Below are 26402 nucleotides of genomic sequence, written 5' to 3'. Positions count from 1 at the left end.
CCAACACTCCTGGGGCCACAGAGGGAGCCCCGCCCACATGGACAGGAACTCCTAGGGACACCCAGAGGTGGACCCACAGGCCAGATGCACAGATGTCCACCAGTTATTCATTCCCCATTTACTGAGCACCACTGTGCACCAGGTACGGAAATAACACTACGAAAAAGACAAAGTTCTTGTTTCAAGAAACTCAAAATCTAGTTGGGAAGCAACAGCTCCCCAAACGGTACAAAGAAAAAGCAGGAAAAAAGGATTTGTGCTCTGCATCTATACCTGGATGGGTCTCTAGGCAACCATTTGTCTGTCCTGGTGGACAGAAGGGAGTCGGGCCTGAGGACTGAAAACAAGTCAGCTTCTGCAGTCTGCACCTGCTTTTTGCGGATCTCTGAGCCCCCAGCCAGACAAGGTTTATGGGACACAAGAACCTCAGGCGCCCTCCCCCATTTCTTTCCTACTTCCCACCGTCCAGGCCCGGGACCTCCTGGACTGCTGCAGAGACAGACAGAACTGGGGAAGGAGCCCGTTGTTTGCTGCTTGTGCTCCCTGAGCATCTTCAGATGAGGGCAAAGGGGGCGCATGTGCAGTAGGGCAGCTGGATGAGAAGGGGGCTGTCACAGGAGAGACAGGGGAAGGGCAGACTCAGAACAAGTCGTCCCCTTCACAGGTCTGAGGCTGCCTGTGGGGCATGTCTGGGGTCTGCGTGGCCCAAGGGGAGTCCTTTCCTAGAGTCCCATTTCGGCCAGGGTCAGGGAGAGCTTTGTGGAAAAGAGCGGCCCCTCCAGCCCGGGAGCCTGGCTAGGGGCCCACTGCTCTGAGGACACACCTTGGTGTCTCCTTGGAACCAGCTGGGTGGCTCGTGGACAGCAGACTTTGGGAACCTGTATTTCCAGACTGGGCAGGACCCAGGAGTCTGCACTTTTAACAAGCCCCCAGGGGATTCTGTTGCTGTCTGGCGTGGAAGCCGCTGAACAAGGAAATGTCTCTTGTCCCTTCTTCCACCACACACACACACTTGGGTATTGTAGAAAGTGAAAGTGAGTGGCCTGCCTTTCTGGAAACCTCCAAAGGAAGGCAGCTATAGCAGGAGGGAAAGAGGCAGGCTTAAAACATGTAAATTTATTCATCAATATTCTCAGTATGGTCTCCAGGTTCTGCCTGTAAGGTGCCACTAATTCTCCTGAGGGGACCATCCCACTTAGAGATGTTCATTGGCAGGAGGACTGGGCGGAGGATGGACTGAGACCACCCCCCCGTTGACTGAGTTTCTTCCAGGTTTTCTTGTTAGGGATTTCTTTGCTTGGAGCTTAAGGCCCTCCTGCAGGGCTGTAGCATGCCTCCCGCACCACAGAACCATCACAGTGGCCTCCCTCTGACAAATCGTGTCCATCCTACAGGACCTGGTTCAAAGAGCCTCTTCCAGGAAGCCTTCCGACCAGCACCTGTCGGACTTGTCCCCTCTGGGAGCTCCTCTAGCAGTACTCACCTGGCTCCACTGCAAGGCTGGGAAGGGCTAGAGGCGCATGCTGTTACTTATGCCCACAGGCAGAGCTCTGCACCCAGTAGGAGCTCTAGAAACATTCACTGAATAAACTGGTCTTTCCTATTGGTTCCAGCCAGAGCTGGTTACCTCACAGGCTGGAGTCCAGTGCTAGCAAGACTGACCAAAGAAGGCACAAAGAATCCCAGAGATGTATTAGCTTTGCACAGAGGGAAGATCCATTCTCTGGCTCAACACTCCACCCCTAACAGAGCCCAGTGGCCAGACCCAGATGGAGGGCACCCCCTTCTCTCTACTTCACATATAGACAGAAACTTGGAGAAGAAGAGCCTCCCCACCATCCTTCCAAGACTCTCCTGCAGGTATCCACAAATTAACCTCACCCCGAGGGGCCTCCCGCCTCGAGGAGTCCTGACTTCCTCCTGGGCGGAGGGTGAGCCCGTCCTTCCCCGGGTGAGGTGATCAGACCCGGCCTGCCCAGCTCATCTAGGTTTCTGCCTGTTGTCCTGGTGGGATTAAAAGCAGCCCTCTCACTCTCACAGGCATCTGGTTTGGATAATAAGCCATATGATCACCCTACTTAAACCCCACATTGTCTGAGTACACAGCAGGGGCCACAAATGCTGCTGAATAAATGAATGACGAAAGCCAGATCTGCAAACTTCCCAATGTTGGCTACTGCACTTCGGGAAGAGGACTCGAGTAGAGGGGTCTTCTAAGCCTGAAGTCAGGTCTCAATGACCGCTGGTTGGACCAATGAGTGAGCAGGGAGGGGTAGGGAGGAGCTGATCCCAGCTCCAGAAGAAAACCGTCCCTCGGCCTCTGCTGTGAGTACAATAAAGTAATTAACCGTGCTCCTTAATTAGCTCTGGAGGGTGCCCTCTGGCTTCCTGAGGTCCAGCCTTGCAGATCCCCCTGGAGGGCCTCTGCCCAAGAAGACGGAGAAAGTCAGAGACATGTCATTTCTTCTTGTCTCCCCCAGTTCTGTCTCTGTGTTCTCTGGAGAAGGCTGGTGGCGAGCCCATGGCCTACCTGCAGTTCCCTCCTTTCCTTCTTATTCTTCCAGCTCGGCCCAAACACCTGGTCCTTTCCGGGCTTTCCAGAGCGTGCAGTGTGGAGTCTGGGCCTCTGGCTCCTAAGCGACGGAAGGCCCCCAGCCCGTAGTCTCCTAATCCGTGCCAGTCCTTGACTTGAGGCTGACTTGGGGCTTTCCGCTGCCCCTCAGCACTGCGGACTGGAATGAACGAATGAGGAGAAAGTGGTCCTCCCTTGGAAACGTGATGGATTCTTTTCCCCAGACAAATACAAATGTATAAAATGTAAAAATGCAGTGTATTAAATAGTGCCTGAAATTTCTACAGAAACCCTCAAAGGAACCACAACCCAAGTTTAAAAGTCTCTGACCTCAGGATAAAATTTAAATGCTCTAATTTAGCTAATGAGAATTCCCTAAATTGGTGGTGCTCTAGGCTCCCTGGAGATTAGGAGCACGGTGGCATTCTAAGCCACACAGGTTTCTGAGCCCACTCCAGGCCTCTTGAAACACAGTCCCAGGAGGTGTGAACTCACTTTTAACAGGCTCCGGGAGTGCGTCTCACGCAGGAGGGCCCTGGGAGCCACAGGCACACAAGCCCTTTCTCCTCCCTTTGTTCCTTCACCGGCACACAAGGCCCCTCACTCATCGAGTCCCCCACTGTGCCCACCTCCCCTGCAATGGGCAACTCCCCCTTTCCTGGCTGGGCCAAGCACTCACCCACTGAATGTAAAGCTGGGTCTCCTCCAGCAAGTGGTGAAGGGCGTGAGGGCAGAGCTTGTCCGGCCCTAGCCCTGAACTGCAGGATCCAGGAAACAGCAGGGGCCCAAGAGAGATCTCAGTGGAACAAATGGTTGCAAAAGCATGAATCTGAAAACCACCAAATTGACACAATCTTAGATCCTTGGACTCTTCCCCGTGATGCCCGGGGGTAGGAGGTAGTTTTCCACGTGAGACTGCTAGAGGGACTAGAAACTTCTGCTGAGGCACAGTGGACTGAAACAAGACAGTACACAGATCAGTGCAAGCAGCAGGTCCAGATCAGTCAGTGGACTGAACATGAAGGGAGAAAGGAACGAAATGAACACTGCATGCCTCTGCATGGCAGCCTCCACTAAAAGTTCCTCCACGCACATCCTCATTTATTCCTCTTAAAAATCCTGCAATATAAGATGAAACTCAGTTTAAAATGAAGGCAAAAAAAAAGGTTGCTACCACAAGCTACCAGTTCTTTTCGAGGAGCCTCCCCCAGACCTCGGAACTGTTGCCCCTAAAAGGCCTTGAAGGCTTAAGAGTTTCTCTGCCTGGAACCTCTTCTCAGAGTCTCCAAGTTTTATAAGAACTTTTAAATTTACTACTTTCATTTTAGTTATAATCTTAAAATCTAGTGATAATCTTAAAAATTTAGTAACAATCTTAAACATATTTTACCTTGAAACATCTTTTCTATAGTGTCAACTGAAAGACAGTTTAACAGCACAAAGCATTAGCTGAAGTTTCGCAAACTGGGGATTCCCAAATGTCTTCTAGGGGAGTTGAGCTTTTGTTTCCTCTACAAAGGACGCTGCAATGCTAAGTCTGAGAACCTGTCTTGCTACTAACTCCTCAGCAGCTACAGGCCTTCTGCAGAGTGGGGACACGTGTTTTAAGCCAAGAGTTGAGTTATGGATGTACGTCAGGGGGTAGTCATTTCAAAGTAAGCAAATTTTACACCAAAATACCCAATCGGGGAGCAGCCCTTGGGAAGATTCATTCATAAGTCATTCAAGTATTTATTGAGCACCCACTGAGTGCTGGCACTATTCTGGGCATAATGGAGGATGTGGTCAGGAATCAAACAGACCCAAATCCTCGTCCTCATGGAACTTACATTCTGATGGGGAGCCCGAAAAGTAAACAAGATAAAGAAGTAAAATAGGCTATAAAGTGTCAAGCACCACAGAGGAAAAAAGAAGAAAGGATGGGATGTGAAGTGTGTATGTTGAATGTGTGAGAGGGGAGGAGGGTGCAGATCGATGGGGAAACTTCAGATAAAACGGTGGGGGAGGGTCCACGGAGGCGACTGCTGGATAAAGTCCCGAAGGAAGTGGGGGAGCAGTGTGTGAGGATGGTGGCAGGCAGCACTGCACACAGATGAAACCAGGGTACGAAGGTCCTGCTCTGACAGGAAAGAGGCCCCGGGGCGTGTGATTGGCAGGTGTGGGGCGGGGGTTGGGGGAAGATCTCGCAGGAGTTATTCTCGAGTGAGAAGAAAAGCCACTGAGTTTTTAGGACAGCTGGGACCACCTTGGCTGCTGGGTGGAAAATGGATTGTGCAGGAGTGAGGGCACAAACAGAGAGTTCAGATAAGAGCCCCTGCAATAAACCAAGTGGGGATGCTGGTGGCTCGGACCAGGGTGGAGGCCCGAGTCTGAGTATCTAGTGAAGATGGACTTGATGGCCTCCATGTGGCACATAAGAGAAAGAAGAGTCAAAACCGGCTTCGAGGAGTTGTTACTAACCAGGAGGACAGGTCAATGGAGTGTACCAGATTGCAAGCTCGCTTCAGAATTTTCTGCAGAAAAATGAAAGGTCTGGTCTCGATTTAAAATGCTGTTATATTTTAAAAACGTTGTAAAGATTTTTTAAAGCTTGTCAGTGTTTTTTTTTTTTTCCTTCCCAACATCTCATTGTGCTTAATCTCTCTATCAATTAACTGGCACTCAGATGAAGAACAGTGGGTTTTGTTTGATGAGCCAAAAAAGGTTTAATTAGTCTAAGCAGTTTAGTTAATATAACTGCCTTTGACCTAACTGTTAGTGGTTGAGTGTTAAGACCTAACAAATGCAGACACACCGGCTGGAAAAATTCTACTCGGGCTCACTTCCATACCGAGCCCTGAACGTTAAAAGAGGGCAGAGAGCCCTGGCTCCCACAAACAAACGGGCTCCCCCTCTTTCCAGCCTCAAGCTCAGGGAACTTCCATGAGATTCAGGCTCAGGCTGTGGCTCGACCGGGGGCACGGAGGGTTGGAGCAGAGCTATGACAGCTAGATTCTAGGAGAGTCAGCACTGGAATCCACCTTGCTTTATTTCCAGCACAGAGCTCACAGCCCCACCCCACGCCCATCCAGCAAGACGGTGGCTCCTAAGATCACCCAGGAAAACTGAAATCCCACTGCTCACTTCCGTACCCCACATCTGCTCATCTAACTGTCTCACTGGATACGAGGTCCTTAGAAAGGCACATTCTCAAAGAGAAATCCTTTTGGGGAGAGCACTGGGTCCAGCATTTCACATGGCAAGAAAGTTCACAATGGTGAAACAGTGGGCAACATCGAAAGGAACAACCGCTCCCTGTTCTGAGGGATCCCCCACCGCTCATCTTGACTCCACCGTCTCTGGCCCCAACACACACAAGCAGATTCTGAGCTCCCGCAGAACAGAGAGCCAGAGCACATTTGCTAATTCAAACAGACCCCTTTCCCTCTGAAATCCAATTGCACGTGACCCAGGGCTGATGCCTCTACAGCCAGTGTCCGGAACTGCTGTTCTGCAATCTCCTCTCTGGCCAGCTTGAAGTGGCCTTAAATTAAAAAAAACAACAAAAAACTAGCAAGAATGGCTTCTTCATCAGCCTTTTTCACTTAACGCAAGAACCAGCCACCCCACTGGGCCCAACACTGGTCCATCTGCCTAAAGCTCTGCTGATGGATGGCTTTTTTCTTCTTCCTTACTTTTTAAATGAGGACGTGAGGTTTCTTTAATGGTAAAGGATGGTCGATTTTAGTTATACAAATTGCCAAGGGAACACTACCGGTAGCGTCAGAGCCCAATTCACACGTGGACATGTCCGCCTCCAAAGTCTATCCTTTAACCACTGCAGTACCTCACCAGCAGGAAGTGACATTGGGCAGGAAAACAAAAATAGTTTTAGATTCTGAACCCAACGATCAATAAGTTCAGAGAAGTCAGGCCGAGGACAGGAGCCTCCCTCTCACGAGCTCTGCTGGTCACTCCAAGGAGTGAGGGGGAAAGACATATCACTCAGCTGTTTCATGGACAGACTTACCAAAAACTGAAATCATTGTGTTCAACCAGCTTTCAGAAAAAGAAACAAACCCTCAAGGAGGGTAGCAAAGGGACCGAGTGACTCATGACAACTCAGCTTCCTGCCCTGCAAGCAAGGGCCCTGCCTCCCAGGTCCCTTTATGAGAATTCACTTAGCGCTCATCACGGCACTGCACATCACACAGCCACGCATAGGATTACGACCTCACCGCCTGGGCCGTTGACTCGGTTCTCTGACACATGCCCTAACCTGGCAAAAGAATCTTAGGTGGTTTCACAAATGATGCCTAAATGGTTTTGGTAAAGCTAGGTATCAAGGTAAGCAGGAATGCTCTTGAAAGAACTTCCTGATGCCAAGTAAAAACTGTAGATGCTTTGTGGCAAATACCCAAAGTGGGCTAATGCTGAACAGTGGACAAGAGATAAAAGCAGGAAGATGAGCAAGGGCCAGATCAGAAGAGAAAGGAGAGAGAAAGAAGAGAGAAGAGAGAGAGGAGAGAAAAGAGAGAGAGGGAAGAGAAAAGAGAAGTTCGAGAAACTAGCTAGATAGGGCATTAAGCAAAATCAGTGGTTGGGGACAGAAACTGGGTGCACACACTCAGAGTATCAGTTCTGTAGTCCAGCAGTGAGCCTGTGAGTAGTCTTGCACCTTCCCTCATCTTCTTCTCTAGCATTAGCAATGCCCTCCTCCAAGAGAGGTCGAGACACAGCTTCTCTTGAAATAAAGCATAGCTGATAAAACTAGGCTTCCTACCCTGGCTGAGAGTCTGCTTTGACAAACTCCTAAGTATGAGACCAGAAGGAAAGGTCTGGAGTTGTAGGGCGAGGTTATATACAAGTAGGCATTTGTTGATAGCAAAAAATTGCTTAACCTTTGTACTAAGTGACCGAGTATGGCTCAGGGACAGCCAGGAGAGTGAGCAGGTCAGGAAGGTCAGTAGGCTTCTCCAGGAGCCCCTTCCCTTACAGACCTGGGTGCCTGTCCAGTAGCCACAGAGCCAACCCTGAGACTCTAAGATAGTGATTAAGCCGCTCTCAGCTCAAGGTCAGCCATTCTGATCAAAGGGCGCAAGCTTTCCCTACGTTTGAGGTGACTTTCCACTGCTGGCAGAGAACAGGTGGATTTCCGCATTCCCTGAGCCTGACTATCCTGGAGCACTTCTCTTTGCAAAGGAGATTTCCTTAGACCCTTCAAGGCACTCTTTCTTGAGGCATTTTCATCCCTAGTCACAAAAACTAGAAACTAGTAAAACACAGATGGCAGTATTGTCTGATATGATCATGTACTTTGAGCTGAGTTCAAAACTGGTTCTGCCCACTACTAGCTGAGCGAACCGGAAAAGGTTCAGCTTTCTTTTCCTTTTAGATGAAAGGACAATAATGATACTGAAATTATTGTAAGGGTTAAAAGAGAGAACAGCCTGGCACATGGGAGGCACCCAGCAAATGTGCCTTTCTCCCTGTAAACACTGTGCTACAACCTCACTGAATTCCCTGGGCAACAGCAGGCAAACTTATGGGGCAGAGGAGAGGAATTCATGCCCCAAAACCATGCAAGGGAAGGACATATAAGCCGTCGGGATGCTTAAGGTTTGTGAGAGGACATTGACAGTCATCTCGGAGTAACACAAAACTAATGCCTCCTAAATTCATCTTTTCTGGAATCTTTGGTGTAGACAACTTGACCCCATTGTCAGAAGAAACCTTTCGTTCAGCAGACCGTCCCCACTCTGAGGGGTCAGGCTCTTCACGGCTTGAGCGGAGGCATCCATCATAGCAGCGGGTCTCCTAAGGTGCTTTCAAAATCATCTTGATGCCCAGGCCGCCCCTGGAGAAACTCAGTGAATTGGTTTGAGGGGGCACAGACGTGAGTATTTTTTTAAGCTCAAGTGATTCCACTGCACAGCCAGGGTTGGGAACCACCTACCCTAACATCTTTTACTGCTGCAGCAGGTTTACGATGTGTCCCTTAACATGCAAGGAAGAGCCATCCAGCTGGGGAAACAGCATGTCAGAGCACAGGAGGAGCTCCTGGGCAGGAGTGCAGGGCCACAGGCTGTATCTCTCAGGCAATTCCTGGCGAAGCTCCCAAATTATATCCCAATTTCCGGAAGAGATATTCCACCTACATGGTCTTAACGCAATTACTGCTTAGAGGCAGGCCAATAACCAAGAATTACTGAAAAGGCAATAAGAGGTGAATTTTGAGGCACAGCAAAATTACTCATCCATTCACTTAAGGAATCTTCAACTAACTTTCTTTGTGCTGTTGGCCAAATGCCATAAACATCCCTGCCTTATACATAGTCAGACTACAGCAAAGATGCTGGTCCAGGACTCTTTAATACGAGCAATGCTATTGAAATCTCTCCATCCCGGCCCCACTCAAGAGATGCCGATTAATAGTTTACCCTTGTGACAGGAGGTTAATATAAGAGCAGCTATATCCAGAGATAACGTGGGTTTATTTGGATTTATTTCCATTTCTCTCATGAATAGATTCCACTGGCTAAGACAGTCACTACCATTACCCTAAATTTATACTGGTTAAGGGAACAGTAAATAAAGGTCTAGAATGAATCTATTTCAAGTGCTTTTACTGAAAAAAGTAACTTCGCAAGTTGTTGTCACAAAAAACTTTGGACATCTGACATCTCTAGTACCATCTCATGCAATTAGTAAGATTTATATGACTTGGCAGTAAATTCCTTTCCTGGAACTTCGATTATATCCAGTATTTTACTATTATGAGCAGTTCAGCAATATTAAGTTCTGGACTCCTGGAGATGTCAGGCACAGACCACCTCTCTAGACAACTCCTCACTGTATTTGACTGAACGCCCTAAATTCCAACATAAGTTTTTAAAAAACGACTGTGTTCTTAGGTAAATTCCATGGAAACCAGTTAGAATCTGACCCTTGCTCATCACTGTTTTTGGGGGAGAGTGACGACAGGAGTACCTTCTCTGAGAGACAGTGCTATTCATCTGGCTCTTGTTGAGCCAGCCCACAGTTCCATACATACAAACACACAAATAATAAAAAAAGGCCTCACAGAGCATGAAGTCAGAAAGACCCTGGCTTTAAAGACACATTGGGCTTGAACCGAAGAAGGGGGGGGGGGGGCGTGTGTGTGCACACAACTCTCGTGTGTAAAGAGCCTCTTGGTTTAGAAAACAGCTCTTGTTTTGTCTGCTTGTGCTTAGAATCAAGCATGTACGGCGGAAACAGACCAGAGAGCTCTGCTCCTGGCCCATCCTCCCCACTCAGGAAATCAATCACTTTAGATTGATTGAGGGGGTGACCTCTCAGGAGAAGTCATGCACTGCACCTGGGGAAGGAAGAGAGAAAGGGAGGGCTCGCAAAATTAGTATCCCGCATCTAACTCACAACAAGTGTATTTGCCAATGAAAAGTGAAGAGAGCTCTGGCTCCAATCCCTTATGATCCAAAGTAAGTAGATGCCACTATGCATTTACTACATCTTTCCTATTAATGAGCTCATGACAGTGTCTGAGGTGGTGGGGAATATGTGACTATGGAGGTACTCGCTGTAAAAGGAAGGAAATCATGGGAAGAAATAAAAACAACCCCTGCCCAGCCCCAGTGTGAGGATGCTGGAACATACGCAAGTTAAGAGCTCTAGTATATGGAATCTGAGGTGCAAGGAACCCCTAGAAGATGAAAACTCAGTTTATTTAAAGTCTAGTTCCTTCTAATTTAATAAAGCACCAGGCTTCTGTAAAAGGCTTTCTTCCTCAAAAGTTCTGTTCGAAAATTTTAAGCTCAGTCAAAGTCTATTTATTGAGCACCTACTACGTACAGCACTGTGGGCCTCACTGGAGATGAGATGAAAACGAGGGCATCCCTGGGGACCCAGTACTTCAATTGCTCTTCACACCCAAGACAGAGGAAGCCATTCCGGAGGTCACCCCTCCCCGACCCTATACCGTCCCAGAGGAAGCTGGGACACTACAAAGTCTTAGCTCCACAAATAAAGAGCTGTTCAGATTGGCACATCCTTGAATTTTTTCCTAACAAATAAACAGACATGTTTGGAGTGTTCCACACAAAAACATAATAGAAGTCAAGTCCCTCAAAAGCTGAGCCAAAAACTACAAGGCCAGAATCAAGACACCGCGGTGGTTGAGAAGTGCTAAGTCAGACAAGGCGGATGGGGTTCCTCCAGCAGCGGGCGTTCAACAACTTCCCAGGCTACTTGGGAGGCCAAGCATAAGCCCCCCTTAAAAGAGAGGGCTTCTGTCAGGCAGCCCCTCCTGCAGACTCTGAAGAGCAAGGACTTCTGTCGCCAGAACACCAGGGTTAGCAGCCTCCTCTTCCTCCTCCACTGCTCCCGCCACCCTCTCCCCACCTCAGCTTTTCCCAGAAGCCATTCCACCTCCTGAGTGCCTGCCATCTCTTTAGCACAATGCATCATTTTCTCAAAAAAAGGGAAAGAATAGGGCCTGGCCCAGTGGCCGAGTGGTTAAAGTTCTGCACACTGCTCTGCTTCTGTGGCCAGTGTTCACAGGTTCAGATTCCAGGCACAGATCTGCTCTGCTCACCAGCCACGCTAAAAATAAAGGAAGACTGGTACAGATGTTAGCTTAGGGCTAATCTTCCTCAAGCAAAAAAGAGGAGGATTAGCAATGGATTTTAGCTCAGGGCTATCTTCGTCAACATAAAAAAAAAAAAAAAGAGGGGCCGGCCCAGTGGCGCAGCGGTTAAGTGCGCACGTTCTGCTTCTCGGCGGCCCGGGGTTCACCGGTTCGAATCCCGGGTGTGGACAGGGCACTGCTTGGCAAAAGCCATGCTGTGGCTTTAAGCATCCCACATATAAAGTAGAGGAAGATGGGCACAGATGTTAGCTCAGAGTCAGTCTTCCGCAGCAAAAAGAGGAGGATTGGCAGTAGTTAGCTCAGGACTAATCTTCCTCAAAAAATAAAAAGAGAGAAAGAATAGAAAAGGAAAATCTATAGAACGAGAAAGTAGAAAAGCAGTTGCTTGGAGCTGGGGTTGGAATGGTGAGTGACGTTAAATGCACATGGGACTTCTTTTTGGAGTGATGGAAATGTTCTAAAACTGGATTGTGGTGGTGGTTGCACAACTCTGTAAATACACTAAACATCATTGAATTGTACACTTAAAATGAGTGAATTTTATGGTATGTAAATTTTACCCCAATAAAGCTGTTAATTAAAACAATGTATTAATTGTGTTTAACATTAAGCCATCAGTGTGTCTACCCAAAGGTGGAAGAAATAGCTTTGCCGAAAACATGCAAACACGAACAGATGGATTACAAGTTTGTTCAGAATTCCTTCAACTTTAATTGTTGGGGGTAAGATCAGGCAGCCACTGAGGATAACACGCAGTCCCTGGGAGCAATTGCAATGCTGTTTGTTTGTAAAGTGGACATGATAAGAGTTATTTTTTTATTAGCTCAAGTTGCCAAGGTTGTCCTCATTCCTCAATTGTCTCTTTTTTACCAGTCTCTTGGCCTTCAAAGAGAGGATACCTGGCCTCCACATCGGCCCACGTGGTGCTGCCATTGGCCAGATCGCGGACTACACTGGGCAGTTCAGAGACCTGGAGTAAAAGGAAAGAAGTCCAAGAATCAGCCAACTTGCTCAGACTGTCAAAAAGAGGATTCACCCCGAAATCAGGAAACCATAGAGAGCCAAACCAGTGTCAAAATGACAAGACCCTCTAGAAACTGGTCCCCACAGAATGTTTCTCATCACTTTCACTGAAGCCTCCTTACTGAATTACACTCACCTGCCTCCCAGGCCAGGCTCATGCCCCTCCTCTAGCCCCGGTTGCCTGCTGGCTCCCCTGGGTAACTCAACTCTCCACAAGGCCTTTCCTAATTATTCTCCATCTCCTTGTCACCTGAAGTTCCTTCATGTGTATTAGACTTAACTCTTAAAACAGGAGTCACTCAAGTAACGTGAGTGAGGGGAGCCAGGAGGGACTGGCAAACTGGAGAGCCCTAACTAAGGTGCCAGCTGCTCCCCAGCCAAGACTGAACGTTGGCTGCCAGAGAGCAGCAGTTCTCAAACTTGAGTGTGCGTCAGAATCATCTGGAGACCTTGTTAAAACAGTTCCGCACACCCTCTCTCCCTCTACAACCTGCCACCCCACCCCGGGTGGGTGGCTTCTGACTGAGTAGGTATGGGGTGGAGATTTTCCTTATCTCACAAGCTCTCAGGTGGTATGGATGCTGCTGGTCCAGAGACCACACTCTGAGAACTGCTGCAAAATGGGAATGTAGGTTAAGTAGCCAGATCTGGTTTTGTAGAAAGACAAGCCAGAAATCTGTGACTTCTGAATTAGACTATAAACTCCTTTGGAAAAAAGCAGTCTTTTACTTCTGTTTTCTCTATGACTAACTCTCTGTATCAAGCTGAGCATATAATAGGCACTCTGAATAAAAACCTGCTCAAAATGAATCAATTAGGTGGTTGTCAATTAAAGACGCCACTCTTTCCATTCCCTCTTCACTCTTCCCATCTCCATGATTCCCTTCCCATTAAGTAAAATTACTGAAACATTATTTATGGTTTTGAATGGATTAACATGGAAAAGTTTATACCCATGTATACATTTATACAGAAATATAAAGATAAAAATGTCTAAGCCACCCAAAGCCCGCCAATAAAACTATGGCAACAACCACTTGGGATCATATTTCTCTTGCCCAAATGAACAAACTATAAAAACAAACTGCTGGAGAATGAGCCCAGGGTGATCCAAATGGCTGTAAAATATTAGAGAAGTGTGAATGGATATTTTCATAATTAAACCAAAGGGATTTGGGAATCTGTGCTCTGTCTGATACAAGCCTCTGATTAAAAAGAAAAACAAAGAAGGAAGGGAAACATAAGTACATCAAAATTTAGCTCAAATCAGTAGGAACCAGCACACATTTCTAGAACTAAAAATGCCAGAGAGAAGCCCAGCACCTCTGCTCTGATCTGCCGCATGGAGTCTCGGTCCCGCAGGGTTGCAGTGTGAGGGGTCTTGTTGACTGTATCAAAGTCGATGGTGATGCCAAAAGCCACACCGATCTCATCAGTCCTGGCATAGCGTCTTCCAATAGACCCAGAAGAATCGTCTACTTTGTGAGAGACGCCATTCCTGGTCAGGGCTTCCGCTATCCAAAATAAATGGAGTAAATTAAAAATTGAAAAATACCGAAAGTCCCAATATCATCTAAATGTCATCTTACAAGCTCAGGAAACTTATAAAAGGGACTGAAATGAGAGCAATAGGTTACAGTTGCAAGAGAAAGAAAAATCTTGTAAGTTGAATAAGTCCCTGCCTGGAGCCCAAGCCCTCACTCGGACCTCGCTCTCACGCAGCTGCAGGGGAAGGAGTGTCACCTAAGAGCCCAGGCCGGGAAGCCGCTCCTGACTCTACCACCTCTACGGGCAGGACCCTGAGCAGCTCAGTGAGCTCTTCCCATGTCCCACCATGAAGTAAGTGGGCCGCACCAGATGACCACTAGGATCCCTATCAGTGCTTTGGGTCCAGTGGCTGTAGATCCTCTAGGGTTGACACACGTCACTAGGGTTCCCCTGATAAAGTGAGCACCAAGGTCACTAGGAGAAGCAAGGATGTTTTCATCTGATTCTCAGGTCCCACCCTGACTCATTTAAATGCTAGGAGGAAACATCCTGAGCAAGCACACTCTTTCTCTTAGAAATAAGAGCAGAGGCTAAAATCACTTAGATTTATTCTTTATTCAATGAGCATTTTTATTGCAGAAAAGACACATTTCTGAAAATTCAGTCTAATTGAAAGGGTCCCCATGGAGATTACCCAATCAGCTTTGCTTACATAATTCCTTGACGAATGGCATGAACTCCTGGTTTTGGCTCAGTGGAAGAACGGAACACTTGAATGGAGCGACCACAGCAGGGAAACTGAAAAACTAGATGGTTTTAAAAGAAAGAAATCCAAACACATTAGTTTATAAAGATCAAAATGTCAATGCCCAAATTTCACTATCAAAATACTAGAAAACATGATGCGAAAAGCAGTGTGACAAAAGAGAAAAAGCAAGACACCCAGAACCTGAATCAGAAAGAGCTGGTTTTCAGCTCTAAATTGGGACCAACTCAGTGAACTCTATCTGGACCTTAGTTTCTCCATCTAAAAAGTCAGTGTCTACCATCTGCTCTGCTCACTTCACAGGTCTGCTGTAAAAGTTCAATGATGTAAAAACACTCTGGAAGCTACCATAGAAGATGGTAATTTTTTGCTACCACATAAAAGCCTTACTTCTGTGAGACCCTTGAAGAACCTCTCTCCAAGTCATCAAATCAGTGGTAGTGCCAAAAACAAAGTCCCATTCTGTCCTTTAAGAGATGCAGCATAGCAGAAAGGTCTACGAGCCTTAGTAACCAAGTACAACAGAGAAGTTTAATTAGCTCACAAACGTATTTCCAAATAAACAGTATGAAACAAAGAGATGATCTGTGCACATACACTGACGAGTACAGCTCTCCTGAACTGCTCAACAGGCTGCAGGTACTCAAAATCAAAGAAGGCAAAGAGACTCTGTGGAAGGCAAAGTAGGCTGCCATTTCTGGTTGGAAGTGAGAGCTGAAAACAGTTCTTAAATAATATTTGTACAAAAGGTTCACCTGAGAGCAAGAATATGGAACTCGGAATGAATAGGTCCCATAAAAACAACGAATGACACAGGTTCCAGTTTAGTCCCCTCAAAGCCCAATTTAACCTTAAATGCCAAGCAACAGGGACTATCCCCCTGTAGGTAAACCCTGGACTCCAATAATACGGCTGCCTGGACCACAGAACACTCAGAATGCTCCTCCATCGTGGGATAATTCTATTGAATGTGACCGAGAAGCAGGGACCTGCCTTTAAAGAAAAAAATTTTTTTTTATCTCATTAGCAATGTTTTTATACCAAATTTATAGGAAAATGGATTGAGGGACTGTGTGCTAATAATTTAGAAACATTTTTGGCTTCCCACAGCCTAATCAAATTTCTCTTCATGACGGGAATCTCTATGCAATTCATAAAACACTGTCACTAATTTAGTCTTGCTTAGCCTTTATGAAATTCCTGTTAAAACTCTAGTTACATCAATATTGTGAGAGTCAAAGGAAGAACGCAATGACTTATTTTAACTTTTCTTCTTTTTCAAGATTTTATTTTTTCCTTTTTCTCCCCAAAGCCCCCCCAGTACATAGTTGTATATTTTTAGTTGTAGGTCCTTCTGGTTGTGCTATGTGGGACACTGCCTCGGCATGGCTTGAAGAGTGGTGCCATGTCTACACCCAGGATCCAAACTGGGGAAACCCTGGGCCACCGAAGCAGAGTACATGAACTTAACCACTCGGCCACCGGGCCCGGCCCCTCTTAACTTTTTTATTACAAAAATAAGCAGGAAAAGCTTGAAGCAAACTTGACATCTGAAAAGAATATATTCAGTTATATATGTCATTCCTCAAGAAGAACCACGCCTTATGTTTGCATGTCTGGGGCCTAGCCCAGGTTCTTACTATTGAATGAATGAACAGCTGCTCCTTAAATGTTAGGAAATAATGATGCAATTCTAAGGCAGAGAATAAAATAGTAACTTTCTTAGCTACATATTACCAACAGGATGTCAGACTTTTTAAAATACTGGCATCATTCTTCAAGGTTAAATGTCCTAGAAAGAACTAGAGTTGATGTCCAACCTTGTGCACACACTTGGCTTTAGAATGGTCATGCAGATAAAATGTTTCTTTCTACTAATTTGACATAAATGACATTTCCTCTCTAGTCATTCTTCTGATTGATTTTCCTAGAAATCTGTGCCTATAAATTAAAGGAGTATAATTTCTGCAGGCAGAGGCGAGGTGAGAAAGGTGAAGGCAGGCAGAATGAAGAGACAAAGTGGAAGACGTGGAGCAGTGATTCAGAGGCATCAGCGCAAAAGAAAACTTGCTGGAGGTGAAGACTTCTTATAAACATCTATCTTTAGCGATGCTTGAATGCTAGGAAAGGCTCCATCTCAAATCCTATTACCCAATTTATCATCGGTCAGTCTCCTACACTGGAATCACCTGGGGTTCCTATAAAAAATACAGGCCTAGGTCTCAGACCTAGTCAATCAGTAACCCTGGAATAGAACCTAGGAATTCACATCTTTACCCCAAAAGTACTCCAGACAATTTTATGCAGTTTGAAAGATTCCCTTTAATGCTTTACCAGTGCACAGACACAGTGTTTGGTTTGGTCAAATTCTATGAGCTATCCCCTCCTTCTCAATTTTCTGAAAGTACCGTTCCTTCCACTGATGCAATACAGATAGTTACCCCCAAGTAATATGTTCTGGCTCAGAATACACACACCAGGCAATGAAAAGAAAAGCATCTAGAGCAACCTACACATCCGAACACTCAAATGAGACAACATAAGAAGGTGCTTTGCTTTGTAAACAGGTAAGCAAAGATGAGCGTTAACCCCTAGTACATTACAGTAAATAACAGCTAACTGATCATTCCAGAGTCGCACCTCAGTAAATTTCATTCTCTGACCCTGGAAGACAACAGCATACTGTACAAAGGACTCACCGTTCTCTGTTCATCCCCCTCGCGTACATGGAATGTATGTTCAAACACCGTATACATGATCCTGCCCAGGCCAAAGGAGGGTTCAATTACATTCGGAACAACTTCTTCCACTGCAAAGAGAGAAATTCAATAACATTCTCTCAAAGCCCACATAACGCATTTCAGGTCCTCTCTAACCAATTCTTATTAACACTAAAAATAGCTCTATTCTAGACAGATGTTGATCAATTCTGTACGGCAGGATGAAAAAATCAGAACATTCCTAGAAACTATTGCTGGTAGGAAACATGATGCTTTTAAAGAGAAAGCTGAAGGAAAAATAAGTTTCACCAAATTTAATTCTTGGTTTATATAGCATAAAGATGAAACAAGGTACCAGGGCATTCCCTCCCTAGCTGGTGAGCTAGGAACAGCAGCAGCTCTACTCTATCATCTGCCTCACCTACACAGAAACTACTAAGACTCTAGACCTTTTATAAGACTTTGCTAGAATTAAAAATCCACCAACGTAGCTGGAAAAATTAACAAAAACAATTCCTACATGCAACAAGTATCACACGGTTTGTATTTGTTTCACTTTTTAGCTGCTTTTTTTTCTTTTTAAAAGATTGGCACCTGAGCTAACATCTGTTGCCAATCTTTTTTTTTCTTCTTCTCTCCAAAGCTCCCCAGTACACAGTTGTATATTCCAGTTGTAGGTCCTTCTGGTTGTGCTATGCGGGACGCCACCTCAGCATGGCTGATGAGCAGTGCTAGGTCCCCGCCCAGGATCCCAACCGGGGAAATCCTGGGCCACCGAATTGTAGCGAGTGAACTTCAACACTCGGCCATGGGGCAGCCCCATCTTGATGAGAACACTTTAAGAGCCAAGTTACTGCCATTGTGTACTTCCAAGGTTCTGGCGTCAGGGGTCCCTTAGAGAAGAGTCAGCCAAGGGATCAGCACTCAGTCAAAGACATTTACCAAGGGCCTCACGGCTCTTCCCATGGGTAAGCCTACACCTGTGGTATACACAGGAAATGTATTCATTATTCCCTATTTTTCTGAAAGGAAGCACTGCTAAGAACTGTCCAGATCTGAGGTAACCGACCCTAAGCTTGGAGAGTTTATGTTTTAAGGGAAATGAGATAACTAGAATCAAAAACTCACATATGTGGAAGAAAAGAGAGCCTGTTTTTTTTGTCTGTGATAAAGAGTAAGAGTAACATTTTAGAAATATGATCAAGACATCTTCTGCCCATCCATCCGTGGCAACCGAGCAATGGTGAACTACCACTCTGAACCCGCTGTCAGGATGGGCGCTAAAAAGCCCCAGAGCATGAAGAAGGAGCCCCGCTCACTCCTATCACTGCTCAGACTGCTGTCACAGCTTGCTGTAGCCTGCTCACAAGGCAGGCCACAAACAGATGGAGAAGCAGGCCTGCTCTCTCCACCGCCAGCAGCTTCTCAAATACCCACTACTCTCACTGTCCAGGAGCTTCAATGCAGCCACAATTAACCGCAAGCATTCTTTATATATTCTCCAAAATACTCGTTTCCCAATTCATCGAATTTGTTTTACAAAAAATAATCATCTCCCTGGCTTTTAAAAAAGCATGAAAGATCACTAATCCAAATGACTTTTAACAAGTTAATTTGCCCAAAAAAGACAGAAGGGGTAAGTTCCCTTTTTTGCTTAGGAAATAGAAGGATTTTTCCTTAAAATAAAAATTAAAAAAAGATTTGGTAATCAAAGAGATATTCTTCATATGCACCTCAGGTCATAAGAAATTTAAAGGCAGCATAATAAATTATTCTTCAGTTCTTCAGTTTATATTTTACATATATATTTTTTTAAAAAGGCCCAAGATAAAGCCTTAAACATAGTCATCAAACTTAGAGTTATGGCATTAAGAATTTATCTTTCCAGGGCCAGCCCGGTAGTGTGGTGGTTAGGTTCACTCACTCTGCTTCAGCAGCCCAGGGTTTGTGGGTTCAGATCCCAGGGATGGACCTCCACACCACTCAAGCCATGCTGTGGTGGCATCCCACATACAAAATAGAAGAAGACTGCCACAGATGTTAGCTCAGGGAGAATCTTCTTCAAGCAAGAAGAGGAGGAGGATTGGCAATGGATGTTAGCTCAGGGCCAATCTTCCTCCAAAAAAAAACCAACTATTTTTCCTATTCAAATTTTCTGTAAAATGGTTGCTACAAAACTTAAAAAAAAAAAAAATAATAACTTTAAGGAGTAATATTATTTTTTTGTTTGTTTCTTAATTATTTTTACAAATTTACCATATAGCGTTTTCTGGAATCTCTTCACATTGACCATGTCTTTTGTTAACTGAAATGTTTTCCCTTCAGTTTCAACAGTGAATTCCCTACAAAGAAACAAAGCACATTATATATTAGTGAAAACACACATTCCTATGTCTTAATTTAAAGGAGTTTTACAGACTGGTGAACTGTTTTTCATGTTTTCTTTTTTCAAAGATTGGCACCTGGGCTAACAACTGTTGCGAATCTTTTTTTTTTTTTCTGCTTTATCTCCCCAAACCCCCCCTGTACACAGTCGTATATCTTAGTTGCACGTCCTTCTAGCTGTGGGATGCGGGATGCTGCCTCAACATGGCCTGAAGAGCGGTGCCATGTCCGCGCCCAGGATCCGAACCCTGGGCCACTGCAGCGGAGCATGCGAACTTAACCACTCGGCCACGGAGCTGGCCCTTTCATTTTAAGTGTAATACAACTTGGTCAACTCTCCAGATACAAAAGCTGAAGTCACATTTAAATTATTCCATAAGGAATACTAAATTAAGTATTATTCTAATGGTACCAAACAGTATTCTGGGAGCCACTCAAAATGTCACTAGTTTTATAAAATTCCACAAGTGACTTTATGACTAATTCCTTTGGTTCTGAGATCAAGGTAAAACCAAAAACAATTTTTTAAAAATTCATTTTTAGAACAATTCCAATAAATTTATCAGAAGCTGGCCTGTTGGCAAAAGACCACCATTCTCATTACTATCACAACAAATGTAAAAATGACCAGATTGTCATCTTACAGAAAGTAATTTTAAAACTCTCACACGATTTCCAAAATAAACTTTGACACTTAGGTTGACGAAGATCAGCTTAAAAAATTTTAATGATTCTGTTTGAGATGTCAATATAAAACATTTCTGCCCCCCTGCCCCCACCCCAAAATCACTGACTGCAGTATGTTCATATCCTGAGATGTGCCCCTTTCATTTTAGGTCCTAAGGATCCACGCTTACAAAGTGCTTGATGCAATATCCCTATTTCAGCTTTTTCCCCACAGTATGAAGATCAGTTTGGACTTGTCGCGTCTCACAGGCAGCTCAGTGCTGGGAAGAGAGAGCCCTCGTGTGGCTGTCTTTGAAGCTGCAGAGTTGGCACATGTTGCAACGCGTCTTGCTAGTTTCTTGCAGTGATCATCTCATGCAGCATACCAATGATTTTCATTGATTTCCTTCATTTTTACTACTCTACCTGAAGTTTGTGTGTGAGAATAAGTAGTAAAGGAAACTGTCTTGTTTCTGGATAGTGAGATCTAACTATGTCTATTTTAATGGGATTTGATGTTGTTTTAGCATAATTGGATGTTAATTCTGGGAGACCAGAAAGGTTTTAAAAATTTTCCTACTGACATGGGCAATTCTATCTTCAACTTACAAGAGTTCATCTGATGATAGGTCTTTTGACAAATGTATAAGCACATGCAACCACCATCACCCCAAATGTTCCCTTGTGTCCCTTCTCTTTCAACCTCCTCCAACCTAGTCGACCACTGATGTCTATCACTATAAACTAGATTTGTCTTTCCTAGAGTTTTGCGAATAATATTTTGTATAAGACTTCTTTCACCTGGCCTAATGTCTAAGACAGGGGTTGGTAAACTTTCTGTATAGCATCAGATACAAGGTATTTTAGGGTTTGCAGGCCATATGCAGTCCTCTCTTGTATTCTTTGTTTTTTTAAACAACCCTTTGAAAATGCAAACCTCATTCTTATCTGGAAGGCTGTACAAAAAACAATACGAAAGACGTCTTAGGTGTACTTAAAAAAATGTGTACTCTGGTTATTAGGTATTCTACAAATGGCAATTAAGTTGATTAACAGTGTTTATATTTTAGAATTCCTACTGATTTTTTTTTGTCTACTTGCTCTACCAATTACTGAAAGAGAGGTATAGAAATCTCCAACTATAAGATTCCTCAAAAAATTAAAAATAGAACTACCATACGATCCAGCCATCCCACTACTGGCTATTTATCCAAAGAGCTTGAAGTCAGCAATCCCAAAAGTCCTATGTACCCCAATGTTCATTGCAGCATTATTTACAATAGCCAAGACATGGAAGCAACCTAAGTGCCCAGCAACAGACGAATGGATAAAGATGTGGTACATATATACAATGGAATACTACTCAGCTGCAAAACAGAACAAAATCATTCCATTTGCAATAATATGGATGGACCTTGAGGGAATTATGTTAAGTGAAATAAGCCAGCTAGAGAAGGATAATCTGTGTATGACTTCACTCATATGAGGAATTTAAAAATGTGGACTAAGAACAGTTCAGTGGATACCAGGGGAAAGGTGGGGTGGGCGGTGGGCACAAAGGGTGAAGTGGTGCACCTACAACATGACTGACAAACATTAATGTACAATTGAAATTTCACAAGATTGTAACCTATCAATAACTCAATAAAAAACAAACAAACAAACAAACGAAAAACAGGAGGACATTCTGAACAATTTGCCAGCCCACTCCAGCCCTGTGGCTTCAGTGATGGGTACTACCTGAAATTCACAGGAATACCCATCTCACCAAGCTTACACAGACATTTGCTTTGGATTCCAAAGAATTTATATTCCCATAGAAGTATTCATGGCTATTACTAAACTTATCTTTTTGCTAAATGGAAAAAAAAAAAGAAAAAGAAATCAACTATAACTGTGGATTTGTCCATTTTTCCTTTCAGTTCTGTCAAGTTTGCTTTGTATATTTTGAGGTTGTTTTTAGCTGCACACAGTTAGAAGCAACATGCCTTCTTGATGAATTGATCCCTTTATCATTATGAAATGCAACTTTGTCCCAGGTAATTTTCTTTGTTCTGAAGTTTACTTTGATATTAATACAGCAACTCCAACTTTTTAATTATTTGTATGGGAAATATTTTGATCTTTTTACTTTTAAATCTATTACAATTACTGAGTTTCCTGTAAACAGCATTTAATTGAGTCTTGAATTTTTTAACCAGTCTGACAATCAATGGCTATTAATTTGAGTATAAAGATCACTGTATTTAATGTAATTATTGACATTGTTGAGTTTAAATCTACCATCTTACAAGTTACTTTCTTTTTCTCCCATCTGTTCTTCGTTCATTTTTCCTCTTCTCCTGTCTACCTCTGGAGTATTTCATTATTATTCTATTTTATCTCTCTTATTGGCTTATCAGTCATATCCCTTTGGTTTTTGTGGGATTTTTTTCCAGGTAACTGCTCTAGAGTTTCCTATTTGTACTTTTTAAAACTTATCATAGTCTACCTTCAAATAATATTATGCACCTTCACATATAATGTATATACCTTACAACAGCATGTTCCTAATTCTTTGCTCCCGTCGTTTGGCCTACTAATGGCACTCATTTTATATCTATACATTATAAACTTCACAATATATTGTTATTGTTTTTGCTTTAAACAGCCCATTTTTATTTAAAGAAATTAAGAGATGTGATTTTAAAGAAACGAAAGCAAATGTCATTTATATTCACTCGCGCATTTACCATTTCTAGAGATCTTAATTTCTTTGGGTAGATCTCAATTTCCACACTTCTGCCTAAAGAACTTCAACGTTTCTTGTAGTGTAGGTCTGCTGGCAACGTACTCTCTGAGCTTTTGTTTATCTGCATGTACTTCCTCTTCATTTTTGAAAGATGTTTTCGCTAAGTATAGAATTTCTGTAAGTGCTTTAAAAGACTTCATTCTATTGTACTGTCACTTGCATGATTTTTGACAAGGACTCTAATCATTCTCATCTTTGCTCCTTTTTATGTAATGAGCCTTTTTCCCCGTTTACAGATTTTTCTCTTCATTATTGGTTTTTGGCAATTTGATTCTGACGCGCCTTCATGTGGTTTTCTTTGTGTTTATTCTGCCTGGGACTGAACTTCTTGAATCTGCGGTTTTATAGTTTGCATTAAATTTGGAAAATTTTCAGCTACTGTACGTATCTTCAGATATTTTCTCTGTACGCCCTCTGTCTGTGACTCCCAATTACACGTATGTTGACTGCCTCATATTGCCCCAAAGGCTATTTTTTCTCTGCTTCATTTTGGACAGTTTCTATCGCTACGTCTTTAAGTTCAGTGACCTTTCTTCTCAACATTTAATATACTGCTAATTGCATTTAGTGAAATTTTCATTTGAAATATTACCTCTAGATGTTCCATTTGGTTCTTTTTTATATATACTTCCACTTCTCACCTCGTATGTTCATGTTTTTCCTTACATCCTTGAGCATACGAAGCATATTTATAATAACTCTTTTAACATCTTTATGTATTAATTCCATCATGTTTGTCATTTCTGGGTATTCCTTTTGACTTACTTTTCTCCTCATTATGGGTCACATTTTCATGTTTTCTATGTCTAGAAAATTTTTATTGTTTGCCAGACATAGTAAATTTTACATTGTTCAGTGCTGGATTTTCTTGTATTCCTTTAAAGATTTTTCTCTACTGTTTTTATATTTATGCTTAGAACAACTACAGAGACCATTCCAAAGCTCAGAAAAAGAGCAGTGACTTGAGAGACAGGCGTAGTTTCTAATCCTTTCTCAGTCACTATCTTGGACAAGTCTCTTCCTCTAAGAGAGTTATTGGGGGGAAAATCATTTTATAGTCCATTTCAAATCTATTTTGAGGCTATAATGCTAAAATCTTGGCAAACAGTCTTTTAAGTCTAATACCTTCCTGCAAAAAATTTTCTGAAGAAACTAATCTCACCCGAACCTTCAGAACCTGGCAGAGAGGACATATCTGACTGGAGTCCATGGCAAGCCTGCATCTTACATCTTACCCTTTTTCATTCAGTAGTTCCTCCATTTCTGTAATGTAACACTCATCACAAACGGCAAGGTACTCCATCACCAGCTTTGCATCTTTCTTATACGCCTTACCAATTGCTCCCTTATTGGGTTCAAACTGAACAACATTGACTGTTTTGTATGAAGTAGTCAAGGAATCCAAAAATACAGAGCTGCCTCAGTATTTCAAGAAACGGTCTTGAGAACGATCAATCACTGACTGAATACAATCACCAGTTCTCTATTGGTATTCTAGATCCTGTGGATGCTGACTTAAGATGGAAACAACTAGCCACAAAACCATTCAGACAAACCTCTCTCAAACTAAGCAAACACCGTAAAAGTAGTATTAGCTAATCAGCAATATAACCTGATACACAGCCTAACAAGCTTTGATAACAGTTCTTCCATTTCTAAAATGTCCCAACAGAACAGGACCTCTTTCCTGTCGCTGGCCTTGCCCTGAGATCAGCTCGCAACCTCACTGCCTGATAGAGGAAGGAAATTCCTACCTTGCTGACTTACAGATCAAGTAAGCTAAATTATTATTTCATCTACTATAAAATGGCACTCATCTTCTAATAGAGAAAGTATTCACTAGATACTCTTTATTTAAAGAGTGCGTAGGCAGGTGCAGGTGTGGAGAAATACACTTTGGAGAAGGCTGAGAAAAATTAGTCAACACTCTGAAAGACATTCAGAGCATTTCTCTGAATAGGCTGCTTTTAAGGACCAAACACTGAGGTGGCACATGGCAGATTACAAGTGAAGAGAATAGGAAAGGAGCAAGGTGACGCCTAAAAAGTGTTTAAGTAAGTGTTACCACAATATCCAAAACACCTCAATTTATCCATAGAACAAGATACAGACTTGGACTTATCCATTTCCAAGATGTCTGTTTACACTTCAGTCCTGAGTTTTTAAAGTGACCAGAAAGGATATGGGCTCTTTCAGAGGCTTCTCAGCTACAAGTGGGACTTTGGTGGCTCGTGCATGACAAGAAAGGTCATAACAGGAACGATCAGCACATCCGACAATCTCAATCCAACCCTAAAAAGACACAATAGACAAAACACTTATTACTTATATTGGGTTCATTCACAGATGCATGTGGATTATAACAACTCTTCCACATACTCGAGGATAATTCAATCATAGAATCTCCACTCAGCTTTTACAAAGGTTTGAAATGGGAATAGTTTTACACATCAGGCAGCTAACAACCCTATAAAATGTAATTTACGCATGTACACAGAGTAGTCCTCTTATTCTCTGGACAGATTTTGCCATATTGTGCATGTGGGGTAAACTAACATATTCTAGGATTTAATAATGGAAATAAAATGTGAACCTAGACAAAACCAGTAGATTTTGTTTTAAATTTGTGACCAGGACTCAAAATGAATCTAGAAGAAACCACCACTCTCTTTGGATGAAGTGTCTGCGGCTCTCACACCTGGGCATCAGAGAGCTCTCCTAATGTACACCTCAGCCGGCCACAAGCCTGAGCACCTGTGCTCAATTCAGCTCCCTACCCAACAAAACAAAACTCAGGAAGAGCACATGATGTTTAGGTCACGGAACAAAACTTAATAACAGCGTTACTATCACATTAGTACCAGGTTCCATTTCTTGTTAATACCTAAGATACTTTTCAAAAGCAAAATCTAAATTGTTTTCAAAGCTCCTTAAGAATGTATTGTTTGAATAAGAACAAAAGAGGTAAAATGCTTATTTTAGTAGATATCTACTTAGTCATTCTCATGAGTATTTATGTTTTCCCTTTGATCCAAAGAGTTTGGGGAAATTCAACCATCACAAGGACTAAGCTTTCCAAGCACATGTTACCTCCTGGGGTGCCTGGAATGGAGGGCAAACGTAACACTCACATAAGCTCCGAAAGCCCAACAGGTAACAACAGGGAATTAAAGAACAAAGCCTAAACACACGTACCTTGATCATCTGCCAGTCACCAAAGATGTCACCTAGTGTATTTCTGTTCTTAAACATATAACTTGGTGGTTAGTTACCAAAGATGTCAACTAACATATTTATGTAGTAAAAGGTAAAATTACAAAAACATGCCTGAGAATGATAAACAACAACGTTGGGACACTGAGGAA

General features: G+C 43.4%; 1 protein-coding gene across 2 annotated transcripts in view; it reads right to left on the bottom strand.

The window, feature by feature from the left end:
* Positions 1-11885: 11885 nt before the first annotated feature.
* GARS1 (glycyl-tRNA synthetase 1) overlaps positions 11886-26402 on the bottom strand; it is a 43967-nt gene continuing 29450 nt past the window's right edge. Inside the window, exons 11-17 of one of the 2 annotated variants that reach the window (XM_008522949.2) lie at positions 25222-25329; positions 24273-24418; positions 19452-19537; positions 17175-17284; positions 14422-14515; positions 13545-13735; positions 11886-12168 (exon numbers count right to left, since the gene is read on the bottom strand). In XM_008522949.2, the coding sequence (XP_008521171.2) occupies positions 12043-12168; positions 13545-13735; positions 14422-14515; positions 17175-17284; positions 19452-19537; positions 24273-24418; positions 25222-25329 (861 nt within the window). In that variant the 3' untranslated portion in view covers positions 11886-12042. Of the gene's footprint in view, positions 12169-13544; positions 13736-14421; positions 14516-17174; positions 17285-19451; positions 19538-24272; positions 24419-25216; positions 25330-26402 lie in introns of both variants that reach the window. The other variant, XM_070616147.1, reaches the window with a different exon arrangement.

Source organism: Equus przewalskii, chromosome 4, assembly GCF_037783145.1.
Source record: "Equus przewalskii isolate Varuska chromosome 4, EquPr2, whole genome shotgun sequence".
NCBI classification, from domain to species: domain Eukaryota; kingdom Metazoa; phylum Chordata; class Mammalia; order Perissodactyla; family Equidae; genus Equus; species Equus przewalskii.
This window is presented reverse-complemented; position numbering and strand designations above follow the sequence as displayed.